The 16,183-nt window shown below is 39.4% G+C and overlaps 1 protein-coding gene across 1 annotated transcript; it reads left to right on the top strand.

Moving 5' to 3' along the window:
* Window positions 1-1,247: 1,247 nt before the first annotated feature.
* Window positions 1,248-16,183, top strand: LOC101861112 (the record flags this gene model as incomplete). The annotated part of the gene is given in 7 exon segments (XM_013080837.2): window positions 1,248-1,450; window positions 2,433-2,632; window positions 4,045-4,233; window positions 4,923-5,066; window positions 5,395-5,488; window positions 6,090-6,214; window positions 7,158-16,183. Coding segments are annotated over 7 exon segments (2,374 nt in total), but the record flags the coding sequence as incomplete, so codon positions are not given.

Below are 16,183 nucleotides of genomic sequence, written 5' to 3'. Positions count from 1 at the left end.
TCTCTCTCTCTCTCTCTCTCTTTCTCTCTCTCTCTCTCTCTCTCTCTCTCTCTTTTCATCTCCCTCTCCATATCTCCGGCTTTCTTTCTCTTCTCCCCCCCCCCCCTCTCCTTTCCCTCTTTCTGTCGATGTACCTCTCTTTATCGTTTCTCTCTCCCCATCTTCCAGTCACTCACTCTCTCATGAAGGAACACGAAGAGTGAGTGGGCATGTTGGAGTCATCTTTTAGCTTAAGCTTTATCAATCATAATGTGTCTGTCGAAGACAGTCCTTTCCAATATTCCGGGCATTTTTTAACTCGATCGTTTTGTGGAGTTTTCAAGGCTCTCTACCCATTCGGCTCGGTCCTATTGGTGGAGACGGACGTTACATTCGGACGCCCGCCTCTTCAGTGAGCAAATAGTGTTGATAGGAGAATTAAACCCATTCGCTGTGAGTCGTTGCAGGTGTTCTCTTGTGGTTGGCGCCTTCTTTCCTATCAAACATCTATCGCCCTTAACTCCCCCGCCCCACTCCTTTTTTTCCTTCTTATTTCTCTTTACAGGTTACCCATTGATAACACCTAATCTTCGACACTTTTATTACCTATTTTTGTGTTGCCAATGCCGTGCGTTCAATTTTGAGTGCGGAATTTTAATTTTTTTAAAATAATGAGGACCGGGTGTCTTGGTCTTCTTTCCGCTGTTATGTTAGTGGGTGGTTGGCGGATGCTCTGGTGTGGTTTGCTCCTTCTTTCCTATCAAACATCTATCGTCGTTATCTCTCCTCCTTCTTTTTTATGTTTGTTACTCTCTTGAAACACCTCTAATCTTCTGGCGCTCATATGACCTTATGCAGTTCCGAGTGCCGTAAAACCTCTACTAAAACTAAACTAAAAGCTGTTATGTTGTATCTCTCTCATCCCCGGTTGATATTGACAGGCCAGGGTCAGAAACTCGCCTTCGTAATTGTGTCAATTGGGGGAGGGGGGGGGGGCTCTGTGCCACCACTTCCCAAAGAGGAAATTAACTCGTTAATCCGATCCGTACACTTCGCATAGCAGTCTGCCAAAATGCTTTTTTGAGAAATACTGGAAGTTTCAAAGAGATCTTTGCTCTAGAAGTATTGTAAAATGTGAAGAATACAACCCCGGGGTTACAAAATGACCCCAGGCGTACGGATAGGGTTTACTGACACCTACACTTACATATTAGAAAAAAACCTTTCTACTTATTAAACTAAGCTAAACTGCCCCCTGTGTGTTCCAGCGAATGTCCCAATGGCCTGCTGCCGCAGCTGTCGCGGGCCGTGTACCGGAACCTCCAGGCCGGCCTGAACCTCCCGGACTACTACATCGAGCTGGATGACAAAGACAGCAGCAACGAGGACGACGACGATGATGACGTGGATTGTGATAACAACAGCCAAGGCAGCACCAGCAGTGATAACCTCAACAATTCCAACCCACCTCGTACGTGACTGATTTTTTTCTCTCGTTTTTTGTTTTACATTCTTTTGATTATGGTCGAACCTACTGTAATGACCATCCATATAATAAGACAACCACCTGTTCAAACAGCTACTTCTGTAATGACCATCCATATAATAAGACAGTCACTTGTACAAACAGTTGCTTCCCATTTCCTCTGTTGTTGGTGGTTGGCTGGTGGCCTGGTGTGGTTTGATTCTTCTCCCTATCCAACATCTTTTGTCCTTTTCTCTCCTCCTTTATTTATTTTTATGGTGCCATCTTGTAACTCTCCTAATCTTTGGCACTCAATTATATGATCTAATTGTGTTACAAGTTGCTGTAAAACTCTTCCTAAAAAAAGCCCAGACTATTTAGTCTAAAGTTGTGCTCCAATTCTAGTTTTGCAAAAGGAATCACATATTTTTTTGTGATAGTGCTGTCTGTTCTCTTTAAAGCTGGAAATTTTACACTCTTTGTTCTTAAAGGATTTTAACCATCTGACCATTTAAAATTTGATTGAAGGTGACACTGCTTGAACTCTAGCATCAGTGATGTATTGGTCAAGCTGTGCTCTGTTGCACGTACATGATGTGAGTTCAATTCTTGAGTATGAAAGGTTTCGATACAATATTCACCTGTCTGATAGGGTATGCTGTATGCCCTGGTTGGCTTTGACAGGCAGGGTCATAGTTGGTTGGTGGGTGCTCTGGTATGGTTTTTCGCCTTCTTTCCTTTATTAAACATACTCTGTAGTCCTTATTTCTCCACCTTCTTTTTTGTGTTTGTTACTTTCTTGTAACCACCTCTAATCTTCGGCATTGATATGACCTAACCTAATTGTCTTGCAAGTGCCATAAACGCTTACTGAAAGAAGTCAGTTTGCTTCCCATTGATATAAATTCATATATTGTGTCTATGCGGCTGTGAAACATAAACAGTGATAATAGGTGTGTACTAAGAGAGTGTACCATCTCTCTTACAGAACTCTATGCCAGCAAGCTCCTGCAGGAGGTCATTTCCCACGTTCATGTTGTGGTCAAAGAGTGGGCACGGGCGACGCCCAACCTCCTGACCCCACCCACCTCCCTGCACGTGTGCGCACATGCCATCAAGAACACGCGCCGCAAGATGGAGGATCGGCACGTCATCATGAATGATCTCAACTCACTTTTTGACCTCAAGGTAGGGCAGTGATTGTACATTGAAGTCTTTTTTTGTAGACATGGTAGCTGTATCATCTCAATATTCATACCAACATTATGCTACCAGTACCAGACCTGGACATTAAGTAAAACCCATGAAAGCAAAATCACCGCATGTGAAACGAAATGTCTCTGCAAAGCCCTTAGACGAGACAGGCAGAGAAACGAAGAAGTAAGAGCAGCTATCAGCATTGAGTCCTGCTTGCATTACATAGAAAGATAGAGAATGAAATGGTTAGGACACCTGTTACGTATGTCACCTGGCCAGCCAGCCTCGAGAGTCTACAACACCAAGCACTCAGGCTATAAAGGAAAAGGAAGGCCTCTCAAAAGGGGGATTGAGGGTGTCAAGGAAACCCCAAGAAAACATATCACAACTGAAAGAGCTGCGGAGCTTGCCTACCGTAGAAAACTGCATCTCCCCTTGATGCCTAACGGCAACAGAGGAAGTAAAAGTAAAAGTAGGTAGGTCTATTTCTCTCTGAATTCTCACACATCTTCCCAATAACTGTTGTGGCCCCCAACCATTAGACATACTGTGTCTTTTCTCTTAGTCTACAAAGGGAGAGGAAAGATGCGAAAGGATGAACTGAATACTTGCACCTGGAAAAAGTCATGCCATTATCTCCGTTGGTATCTTACTGGGCTAAGTTGTGGTTGATCTTGGTTCAAATCCCCTGTGAAGTGCTCTAGAATTTAAGGGGCTTTTATAGAGGTTTCAACTCTCCTCACCCTTTGGCTCAGTCCTTGCAGATAGGGACACCTCTAGCGTATATAATTTTTGTTTTGTTTCCATTGGTTCATTATTATGACCTCAATATTGTTCCCTCCACATCTATTTCGGCCAAAGGAAATTGACTTCAGAATTGATTTTCATAGTTTGACAAAATTAAAGAAGAAAAAGCTATTTTTATAACTCAACTCGATTACTTTCACAGCACATACTTTGACTTAAGACAAAGAACGGACACAAACGTGAAGACAAAGGAATGTAGCTTTCTTCGGGGAAGCTTCGCACAAAGTTTAATTCTCGTTCATAGCTGTTTAGAAGAGAAAATCCTTAGATCTGTGTGCATCAACCTGGTTAACATTGTCCGCTGGCAACAATCTGTCGTCTTTTGAAAAGAAGCTTCGGCTGCTGGGTTTAATGAGTTAGGTTGAAAACATTCTTTAAAAAAAAAAGAAAAAAGAACATTAAAAGAAAAGTTCCAGTCTTGTGTTCTCTCTAGTCCAGGATAACCTGGGCCTGTCCTACTTTTCTATGGTTCCTTATTATGACCTTTCCACATCTGTTTCAGACAAAGGAAATTTGTTCCAAGTTAAAAGCGTTAAAAAAAAAAAAAAGAACAATCAAAGAAAAGGTTTCAGTCGTGATCTCTCCTTCTGTTCCAGGATAACCCGAGCCAGGCCTACTTCTCCGTGTTTGATGGTCACGGAGGTCTGGAGGCAGCCGACTACGCCGCCACTCATCTACACATGCACCTGGTCCGCGATGGCCAGTTTGACCTTGACCCTGCCTCTGCGATGAAACAGGCATACAAAATGACAGACATGCGCTTCCTGGAAAAAGCCGCTAGGGAGGTGAGACTTCGGCAGGGTGTAATGGCTTAGAGTAGCTTTCTAAATGTAGACTTTTGATAATGTATTATTGCTTCAGCTTTTTCTTTTGTACTTGTATTTTTTTCTATATCTGTTTTCATGACTGTAAAGATTGAAATTTCAAAATTTATAGTAAAGAATTGAACCAAACAGCATTTAAAAAAATAAGATACGAAGGTTTTTTTTTTACTGTGAGTGTGAGAGTTAATGTATGGAGCAGTGATTAGAACTACGTATTACAAACCATGAAATGACGTTTCTTGTCAGCAGCGGGGAAATATGGGTTGAGACTTTTAAGATATATGACTTGTCTAATCTTCTGTATCCTTTATCCAAATTTGAGAACTTTTTTTGACAACTTTCTTGAGCATGGTCACTTTTTTCTTTTATCTTATATGCCATTTAAAACAATTTGGAAGCAACAACTCTTGCTGCTACAGTGCAGCCTCTCTATAACGACATCGTTCGGACTAGAAAGAAATGTCGTTATAGAGTGGCAACCGAAACTATTACTAATGATATATATAAGGAAAAGTCGGGACCTGGGCACCATGTCGCTATACTGAGAATGTCGTTGTATTGAAGGTCGTTATAGGAAGGCTGCATTGTATTTCTATGAATAAACTATTTGTCTCATGCATGTTGTTTACTTTTTTTTTTTAACTTTGCAGAATTTGCGCTGTGGCACAACTGGGGTGTCAGCTTTGATCCGAGACTCACATCTGTACCTGGGCTGGCTGGGGGACTCACAGGCTCTGCTGGTCAGGGCCGGTCAGCCCCTGCAGATTATGAACCCTCACAAGCCAGAGAGAGAGGTAATGATAATAATAATAATAACAAAAATAATAATGATAATAAAAGTGATAATGATAATAATATTAATAATATTACTACTATTAATAATGATAATAATAATATAATAATGTGTTAAAAACAATATGTCCGGAAAATTTAGCCATATTGGTTGTGGCGGTGGGTAGGGGTGGGAGTTGTGAGGTTGGTTTCTTTTTCTTAACTTGTTATGCATGACTATCATTGTTTTATTATTTTTTTGTCTTGTACATATTTTAATGAGAGCGAGAAGCAATCTCGTACACAATGAACGTCTACTGTTCTTCATCATGATCTTGTTTCTGTCTTCAGGATGAACGTCGCAGGATTGAGGACCTGGGAGGATGTGTCCTCTACTTCGGAGCTTGGAGAGTCAATGGAAACATCTCCGTGTCCAGGGCAATTGGTCAGTCCACTTCTGCACAGATTTGAGAGTCTTGAGTTCTCGTGTAAAACATTACAGTGGGTCCAGAAATTTGATCGTAACAATTTTTAACGTCATAGTGAACGTGATGCTCGTGTAGAAAAGAGGTGTTTAAGATTGTGTGTGTGCCGGTGTTAATTGATGAAGAAGTGTGGTTGGTGGGGGGGTTGTCTCCTCCTTTTATTTTTTTATTGTGCATGTCTTATCCCGTTCCTTCTTTGGAGGTATGTGGTTGATATGGTGGCAACAGGCAGTAAAGTACAAATCCACAGCTGTACCTTTACGAGTCCTGGATAGCATGCACAGGAAACTGTGTTATTACAACATCTGAAGTTACAGTGATATATAGTTTCATATATAACACATATTCAGTAATTATTATAACCAGTATTACAATATCTGAAGTTACAGTGATATATTTTTTCATATATATATAAAACATATTCAGTAATTATTATAACCAGCAAAGATACATTGTGCCTTGAGAATGATAGTTATTGTCTTGTAACCTTGATACATAACCGGCAAAGCAAAAAAACCCCAACAAAACCCTGTCAATCTTTTCTGCTTTCTCTGTGGCCAGGCGATGCCCCCCACAAGCCTTTCATCTGCAGTGATGCGGATGTGACCACGGTCACACTGACCGGTGAGGAAGAGTATCTGGTGCTGGCTTGTGATGGACTCTGGGATGTGCTCTCCCCTGCTGAGGTACGTGAGCCAGGAGATCGGGTGACAGGATGAGATGGAGGGTGGGGCAGGGAAAGAGGGGGGAGGGGGGGGGGGGGAGGGATTTAGTTGGGATGAGTTGTCCACACTGAGCTGTATCCCTAGGGATGGGTATTCCCCATTTCTGCAGGACTCGATTTTAGATTCTCAAAGTGTTTTAGTTTCCGTAAGAGTTTTACGGCACTTGAAAGAAATACAAATAGGTCATATAAGCCCTTAAGATTAGAGGTAATACTTCAGAGTAACATATAAAGAAAAGAAGGAGGAGACATAAACATTTATAACTGTAACAAATATTGGCCAAAATTGTATGCCTCAAAGTACTGAAAATTGAAGAAGCAACATGAACATGAAAGGATTGGGGATGTAGAATGTGCATAGGAATTAATATTATAAGTTGAATTAGGGAAAAAGTGATAAGTAAGAATTCCTCATGAAGTGGCCATGCTTAGGAAAGGGGGACTCTGTTATGACTAACAGTTGCTTTTGGAATTTTGTTCAGGACATTCTTGTCATCAGAGCTATGTTTAGTTAAGATTTGGCTTTTCTTGAACTTTTAAAACACCTTTTTTTTTATGTATGGGCATTTTCACTTCAAGATTTCAGTTTTCCTGTTCTGTTTCGTATCAAGATTATTTTATGCTTGAGGTGTTTCGTTTGAACTTGAAGATTTGGATTTTCCTGAGTAACTTCTAAAGTTAATGACATCCGTCACAGGTGGTTGGCAGGTGTTCTGGTTTATTTTGCTGCTTTTTTCTTATCAAACATATGTCTTCCTTATCTCTCCTCCTTCTTTTTTGTTTGTTACTCTCTTGCAACAAATCTAATCTTCGGCACTTATATGACCTAATTATGTCGCAAGTGCTGTAAAACGCTTACTAAAACTAAACGGATGTCCTTCCCCACTGGTTGTCTTCTCCCCCAGGTGACACAAGTGGTCTACAAACATTCTCACAGCTCACCCGGAGGACTGGACGACGTGGCCATCGGGCTGGTCAACGCGGCGCGGGACGCGGGATCCTCCGACAACATCTCGGTGGTGGTCGTTCTCTTCAAGTCTACTCTGTCGGTCCCGCAGACAACAGGGGACGCGGCTATCCTCCTGGGCCTCAACACGCTCTCCGACAAAACTATGGACCAACTGAACAACTCTTCCTCCGCAAACACCTTTAATTTCCCGAAACCCCCGACCCTGAATGAAAAGCTCAAGTCGAAAGGCAAGACAGACCTTCAAGACGGGAAAGAAGATTTGATTGACGGCAGCAGCAGCTCGGATGCTCTCCATTATCATTCCAGATGGACCGCAGGCAGCAGGAAACCTTCGCTCAATTCAAACCACTCACGGGATGTGGTTGTGGGAGGTACGGGTGGCAGCTTCCTCAACGGCAAGGGAAGTGCTCAGAACCTGTCGGCAGACATGATGTCAACGCCGTTTTCCCATGATTTGATGCGGCAGGCTATGTTTTACATTTCCAAGAGACCTCCCCAGCAAGTGGAAGACACTCGTCTGGTGGAGATGGCCTTAAGGCAGGCAATGAGTGGGGAGAAAGTGAGGAAGAAGCAGAAAGAAAACATTGCTGCCGGTGCGTATTCGAAAAAGTCGGGTGTGAAAGAGCCACAGCGACCAGGTGTTAGGTCTTTCTCCTCTCGTATCTCAAGCTCTCAGTTCTCCAGACCTCAGGGTCAGTTAAAAGGAGGCAGTCGGAAACGACAAAAGAAGAGGAATCGGACCAAATCACTGGCAGGGGAGACGATCTGGGGTGTGACCAGCGACAGTGAGGAAGAGTGGGGAGTAGCCGCTGCGATAGCGGCCGGAGATGTTGGCTATTTCAGAGAGAACTCCACGGCATCTGTATCCAGTATGATGCTGAGCAGCAGCAACAAAGGTGTGCAGAAAAGCCCGCGGAAGCTGAAGCCGTTACAAGTGAAGGGCACGACCTTGGCAGCAGCTGCGGTAGCCGAAGCGTCGAGATGGGTGGCTGAGAAGAACATCCAGCCAATGATGGAACTGTCGGGGACTTCACTCCCTTTGAGCAGCCGGACGGCTCTCCCGCGGATCCTGCAGTCCAGGGAGAAAGCCAGCAATGGCGCTTTCACGTACAATAACGATTTCGATAATTATTCCAAATTTGCGATCCCATTTGTGGACGGTGGTCAGGTGGGCGTCGTCCCAGCGCACATGAGGCCACGGCGAGGGGTATCTACGCTGTCTGATACTGGCATTCTTCACTCTCAGCATAACGGCCGTGGTGGTGGTCTCAACTTCGAGACGGCATCACAGTACTCAGACAGTGGTGGTGTATCGCACCGGTCGCGACGTGGTAGGCTCTGGCAGAAAAAGTGATTTGAGTGAGAGAGAGGGGATGATTCTGCTCTCGACAGAACTGACCCAATGCATTGGGTTGATGCTGCGTGAGGGGCTCTGCGTCTGAAGATTAAGATGGTTTGTATTGATTGAAAATGTATTACCCTTAATGGGAAATTGCTTTGTTGAAATCACAGCTGATATTTAAGCCCAACCCTTTATCTTCAGAGAATGAAAGTCACTAGCCAAACAAAGGATGACTTCTTTGCCGTGACAAGTCTTGTGCATTGAGCCAACTGTAAATGAAAGTTGTTCTTTAAGTACATGAAACACTAATGGTTATCAGGAAAATCTCTTTTTGGTCATTTTATCAAATGATGTAGAAAAATACCTTTTTACTAAAAATATCAATGTATGTAATTTCTTAAGAAGCTTTGGATATAACAGAATTTCATGTGCTGGAAAATTGCATAGATGTATGCATCATGCATCTTATTTAAACTTTATATTCCAACCAATTGGCCTCCATTTTATGTGCTGTAAAGCTTTTGGAACATGCCTCTGGCTATTAACTCACAGGTTCTGTTATAAGTTTATCTGTGAGTAAGAAAAAGGGAAGAAAGTTTAGAGACAAACTGTATCGTCATGTCAAGACTGTGTGTAATGACTTGGACATTTCCTGGCTTTAAGAGTTGAAAGGTTTGTGTCTGCAAAGCAATGCATGGCTTTTTATGATGAAATCTTTTGATTATCTGCTGTCTTGGACGGGGGCGGAGGGGGGGGGGGGGGGGGGTGATATGATATAAGCGTACTGTCATCAGTGTCATATGTCTCCCTTTCTCAGAGTTACCATATAAAATTTTGGCACTACTTGCTGTGTAGTTTCAGTTAACTGTGTCGTTGCTGACACGTACTGCTGTGATGTCAGTCAAAGTGCCTTTGTACCCAGCGTTGTGTCTATGTGCAAGGCTTATTTGTTGTTGTATTCTTTTCTCTAGGCATAGAGTATGATAGAGGTCTGATGGAAAGGATAATGAGATGGTCTGGCTATTCAACCTTTCTTTGGAGAAATTTATAATATTATAATATATTAATTCGGCTAGTTTAGTGGGGGGGTTTTTCTCCAAAAGCAGTGTAGTGGTAGTAGCAGATAACAAGGTAATGTAATGTTGAAATTTTCCATGAAAAGTTTTCTTCGTTTTTTTTTCCCTTTAGAATAAGTGAAAAGTTTGGCTGTGACTGAAAAGTTGATTTTGTTTTTCCGGTCGTTTTTTTCCTGCTATTTTGTTGGGTTTTTTCTCTCTCTTCTATATTTCTTAAGATATCAAGGGCCCTGGACAATCAAATTGGAATTTGCTATTTGATTCATGTCTTGCAAAGTACTTCTGAGATTCTTTGTGGAGAAAAAAAAAAATTAAGAGCCAAGACAAGCTCTCACGGCTTCACCAAGTAAAGAACAAGGTCTGAGTTTTGTTGAAAAATGAAGAGCAGAAGAAATGCTTTTGAAACAGTCGTGTATGGAACTTGCTGTAGACAATCAAAGAAAAAAAATGATGTTGTATTTTATGCAGAGGATTATGACAGATTATATCATCTGTCCTATGTCTTGAGACTGGAAGGATTTATGTTAATGCATATTTTTGTCACTAAAAACTATCTTTATTTTTTGTCCGTCTCGTCGGTCTATGTGATACTTGACGGCTGGATTCTGGTATTATTAAATTTATATGTAAGCTCTGAGCATCTGTGAGTTCTTGTGCAGACTTTTTGTGTCTGAGCATGCTTTTCACTTTCCTGTTGCTTCCTTGTATTATTATTCAATTTTGCTGTTTTTCAATTTGTATCGAGTTTACTGGAAAGGGCACATAACTGTATTTATGCATGGCGATATTCTCATGAACTTACTACTATAGAGGTTTTTTTTATTATGGAGATACTCAGTAACAACACGATAACCTCATATTTATGATGCACTATGGACTTATATATGGGGTCAAAGCGGTTCAGCTCAGCCATGTTATAGTGGCTGTATTTCTCAGCCCAGAGACTTCGTAGCTTTACCCGTTGTACGTTTGGAGTGAGTTTGTCTCTCAAAGCTCAGCTTTTCTTCTTTTTGATGGTTTTACTTATTTTTTACTACTTCTTTTTTTTTCTTATCTAGTATAAATCAAGACGAGATTAAATATTTTATGGGCAATAAGTGTATAAGATTGTATGTGTGTGTGCACATGTGGATTGATGAGATCTCGATGTTGTTTGCTTTAGGCTTGTTGTACACTCATAGGGCATTTGGCAAGTTCGTTGTCCTTATCCTTTCAGATGCAAGAGTATATTGATAGGCCTCTGTTTCCTGTTGAACAGACTTTTGTGCTTAAGAGAGAACTTTTGTGCTTAAATTGTCAGTTGGTGGGTTTTTTTTAGTAATGCTGGACTGACTGTTTCTTTTTCAAAATGGCCAACCTGTGAAATATTACTTTTCCGGGGACAAAAAAAAAAGCTGCTCAATTCACAAGCATGCACACAGGTTTTGCCCCTTATTTGTTTAAGAATGAAGGGAAACAGTTTGTAGGAAAGCTGTTTTTGAAACGGCATCTTAGGTAAAGAATTTTTGTCCTATTTTTAACTCGAATTTTGCCTCTTATTTCTAAAGATACATGAGTATGTTACTGCAGCAAGTGAAAATTAAGACCTCTTAAGCTTCTTTGATATGGAATTGAAGAGATTTTCTTTGCTGCATTAAAAAAAATTGCTTATGAGGTATAATTAATTTGATCCACTATTTTAAACTTTAATGTTCCATGATTTGAAATTATAAGCCTTTTTAAAAAATGTTAATGGGTGTGTGTGTGTGGGGAGGGGGGGGGGAGGCGGCTGTTGGTTTTGGGGGTGTAGAGGAGAGCAGAGTAGAAGAGAGGATTCCTCGACTTGGTCAAGTACGTCTGAACTGGTCTATTTTGGCTAAAGGATTGCTTACTTTGTATGGTATCCGCACGAAGGTCTGTGCTGTGGTAATGATTTAGCAGATGTGTACAACCTGCTGCTAGCAGTGCCTGAGTCAGAGGTCCTGGTATGCTTGTGAGACGTGTGTGTTTGATTTGCTTGTCTGCTTTCATTTGGTTGGTGATGCAGTCAAAGCAGTGCATATTTTTTCCCTTTTGTTATCATCACAGGCACTTTGTATGTGTAAATAAACAGTATATTACAGATATATATACGTATATATATATCTTTCACAAGTCTTCTGTTATGAGAAAGGCAGCTATCCTATTCATAATATCAAATATTGTTTGACGTATAATCATTGTTTTTGCCCACCACCCCTGTTTGTTTATGTTGCCTGGATTGGTTTGTTTGTTGTTGTTTTTTCTTATTGTTTCCTTTTATATATAATATGTCAGAGTGCTAAACATGTGTTAAACAGGTCATATGAAGGGCTTTGGTTAAAAAAGCAGTGTCTCCTAAACGTGAAAAATGTAGAAAAACCTGATTGTGTGATTCAAAGTATACTGTTAAAGAAAGCGAAATTGAAACGGAGTATGGTAGTACAGTCTTTTTTTTCTGCAGTTTTTGTGAAAAAAATATTTCAAAAACATTAAAAAATTAGATATCATGGACCCAACGAGCGATCCAAAGGGAGAAGATGAATAATTATGTTACATGGCCCTTCATATACTATGGTGTACCAGTGTTGAATTATTGTTGCTTGGTTTCCACTCTGACATTTGCACATATCAGGAATGTCGCAGAAATTCCGAGGATCTCGAGTGTGATTATGAGAGAGCAGAAGAGCAGAATGTTTATGGTTTTTGTGCATCGAATATTAGCCTTTCTGTTCATGTCTTATAAATGAATTTGTGATCTTAGATACATGTTTGAATTTGATTGAAAGAAATGTGCACATATGTGTTGATGTGCATATGTGTTGGTGTGCATATGTGTTTTGTGCACTGTGATTATGATTTCTCCTGCTGCTTGAAAATAGCAATAAAAATTAACGAGAATGTGTATGTGACTGATTGTAAGCGTGTGAGAGAAGCAGCGAAAAGGGGTTTCAGAAAAGTGAATTGCCTTCTTGACTAGTAAAGAGTAGCTAAAAGTTAAAAGACAACAGGGAGAATAAAGACCACTGGTATGTGATGTGTCTTTATATATATGAAAGAAAAAGAAAGGGGTGAGATGGAGGTACGGATCAATCAATAGACAAACCGCCTTATTGTTTGTCAACTCTTATTTGTCTTACATTACAAGCGAAAAGTGTACTGTTTGTATTATGTGTAGATTTAAGCGTATATAACATATTTATGTGACTCGAGATATTGAAAGGTCAGAATGGATGAGCACTTACATTTGAGTCGTGTGAGAATTAGGTTTGAAATTTGAATATGAACACCTTTTCCATTTGTGTGTATATGTAATGAATATTTAGATAAAATTGGAAGTGCCTATATTTTTCTAACAATTTCTTTTAAAAGGCAGCATACTCGAACATGTTGTCCAAAAGCAATGGTATCAGTTATCTTGAATTGGGTTTTTTTTCATTCTCGCCGATATATAAATGGCTGAAATTTTTCTTTTGAAATTTTAATTATTATGTTAGCTTCACTTTAGCATCAGATAATTTTACACTTAAGATTTGGTTCAAATCGGCTTTTCAGTCGTAATCGATATCAATATCCCGAGTCACAAGTATAGAATTATATACGATATCTACGAATGTGGAAGGATGACATGAAAAGGACAAGGAAAATTATGTATTCGGCTAATACACCCTGATTTCTACCTTCTTGATAGTCTAAAATGGTGGGAGGCTTTCTGTTGTATCAGAAAAACAGTGTAGATTACTTAAACTGAAGCCTGCAGAACCATCAGATTTTTTTTGGTGTAGATCTAGTCGTATCTTTGTTTTTGAGAGAGAGAATGCTAAAAAAATTTACTCGAATAATTCTTCCTTCATATCTTGATGGCTTCTTTTTTTTTAATCTTCTGTAACGGGGGCAGGAGAAAAACGTGCTGTCTTTTGTTGTTTAAATTTCAAGAAACAAAAAAAAAAGGATTCCTTCTTCTTCCGTATTATCACTATATTATTCTGATTAATCGTTTTCTGTTTAAATTAAGCGATTTGCACTTCATATTTGTTGCTCCAGGTGTTTGCGTGTATGTTCATGTTTGCATGTGTTTGTGTGTGTGTGTATGTGTGTGTGCATGCATGCGTTCATGTGTGCGTGCATGTTGCAAGAGTTGTGTCCAGGCTCAGTGTAGTGTATCAGTTGATTGTCACTCAGGGAAGTTGTTTCTTTGTTAAAAATGAGTTTGTTGTTTTGGACTATCATCGGCACACTGTGAATGTGAAGAGGTTTTAATGATTCTATGAAGTATGTTCTGTAATTGCATCATTGTTTTCGATATGGAGAGAGTTATTGTCACAAGTGACTAAACTGATTAAAGCTGCAAGAAGCTGCCCAATGTTTTTAAAAACATTTCTGAAGTTTCTGCACTGCTAAATGGTTTCCTCCTCTATTTCAGAAACTAAAAAAAAAAAGAAAAAAAGTTAAAAATACTGATGACAACATTTTTTTAATAGCAGTTGGTACTCATTTCTTGGAGTGATGTTATAGTGTATGGAGCTAGTTTTTGAGGAATGAAATCAGCACTGGTGCTGACATCGATAATATCATGGTGAGTTGATTGCCAAGGATCCATTTTTAATTTTAGAGAATGAACCAGCGTGTAGGGCACCGTCTTTGCTGTCATCATTAGTGCTGATTCTGAACTGAACCAATGTAGAATTGCAGTATATTGTATCTGTGACTTCAGATGAAGTAAGGGACCAGTTTGTCAAGTGAATGACACAAAAAGATGTGAAATATTTATGTTAAGTATAATGTAATCAAACTTTAATCAAAAAAGAGCTATATCTCAATTATCTATTGCGCCTTCCTTCTAAGCCAACTTTTTCATAGATATATACATAATGGTTCAGTTGAGGTCGTTTTCATTCGCCTTATTTACTGGGAAATTGACTTAGGTTAATGTTGTGCTCTTTATTGTAGCTACAGATTTCATATGATACAATTTGTAATGGGTTGATAGATGTTTGACGTAATACACACGTATAGCTGTAGTCATTTTGCCATTTTTTGTTTGAGTAGCTTGCTTTAAATAGTGATTATCTAGGGTTTGCAATGGGGGAAAGTCTATTGAATTTGTGTGGCACCATCATGGATTGGTGTGAGCAGGAAAAGAGAGGGTCATCTTGAAAGTTGGAGTAAATGGGATTTTTGTTTTGCTGTTTCTTCTTAAAGCTGAGCTGCAAGTTGGTCAGATTAGATTTCTCTTTTCCGTCATAGCACGGAGGTATCTCTTTGATCATTGTCTTAAAAAGACGGTGCAAGTTTTAGGCACAAGAAAAAGAGTATGAACGTAAGAATTGAAGTCTCTGTATTCTTGGTTTTAATCCTAAATATAATCTCTTGGATGGTTTGTGATTTAATCTCAGCCAAACGTTTGACATCTGTGATTGATTAGAAATACTTTGTATCACTGTGACGCTTAAAAGAATTATTTTTTTATGGTATTACAAATGTAAAACTTCTTTTAGTCTTGCAACCAAGTAACATATATCGCACAGATGAGAGAAATTTCTTCAGACGTATAGCAGACGCATCTCCGCACCTGTATTTGTCAACGAGGAAAGTACATTACAGATTTTGTATTTTCAACACAGAAAATATCTCTTTTCTGAGCTTAATTTTGTGACATGATATTGGTATGTGACTTGTGATATCCAAATTTTGAGTAAAAATACAGGACCTAGCTCTCCATAATCGGCCAAGGTAGATGACCGGGGTGAGTCAAAGTTATGTAAAAATTGAATTTGAATTTGAATTTTGTTCATTATCCATCTGTGTGCATGTACACAATGAATTTTTGGATAGTGTTTGAAGTATTTATGGGTTGTTTTTTTAAATAATTTTTTTAGAAGGCAGTAGGTTATATGATATGAAATTGATGTCCAGACTTTGGTCTTTGAAAAACAGTTTTTAAAACATTTCTTGAAATTTAAAAATAAGCAGCCTTTCTTTTCAAAATAGATGGTTTAAAAAAAAGTGTATGTTGCATATAGATGTAATTTTTAAAAACTGTTGATACATCGGCTTTGTATGTGCACCAAATATTCTCCAACTATGTTTATTAGATACATGTAAAATAATCTTAACTCAGATTTCTAAATTTCCTTCTATTTCAACCTTTTCATGTCTCAGGTCACAAAAGTATATATATAAACATTGATAGATATAAACACTTAAAATTATTGTTATTTCACTCTTAATTCTTACAAATTGCTTTGGATGGCTTGAAATTAAAGTAGGGAATGTGGGAGAGGAAAGGCAAGGGAGTCTGTGCTGGGTCTGTATTGTTGAAAGTGAAAGCAAGTTCACTGCCATGAGCATCTAGCAAGGATTGTAAACATATTTTCTTCAGCAACACCACACGCCCAAAGCATCCTTTGAAGTAGCTGTTGGAAATAGAGAGAAGATCTGCCCAAAGAGAGTGCTTTGATAACAAATGAAATATATTTCACTCAGTTTGAGTTGTTTTAAAATTAAAATAAGTACATTGACACAATAGCAGCCCTTTAGTGGAGA

The sequence above is a fragment of the Aplysia californica genome, unplaced genomic scaffold, assembly GCF_000002075.1.
Source record: "Aplysia californica isolate F4 #8 unplaced genomic scaffold, AplCal3.0 scaffold00102, whole genome shotgun sequence".
NCBI classification, from domain to species: domain Eukaryota; kingdom Metazoa; phylum Mollusca; class Gastropoda; order Aplysiida; family Aplysiidae; genus Aplysia; species Aplysia californica.
This window is presented reverse-complemented; position numbering and strand designations above follow the sequence as displayed.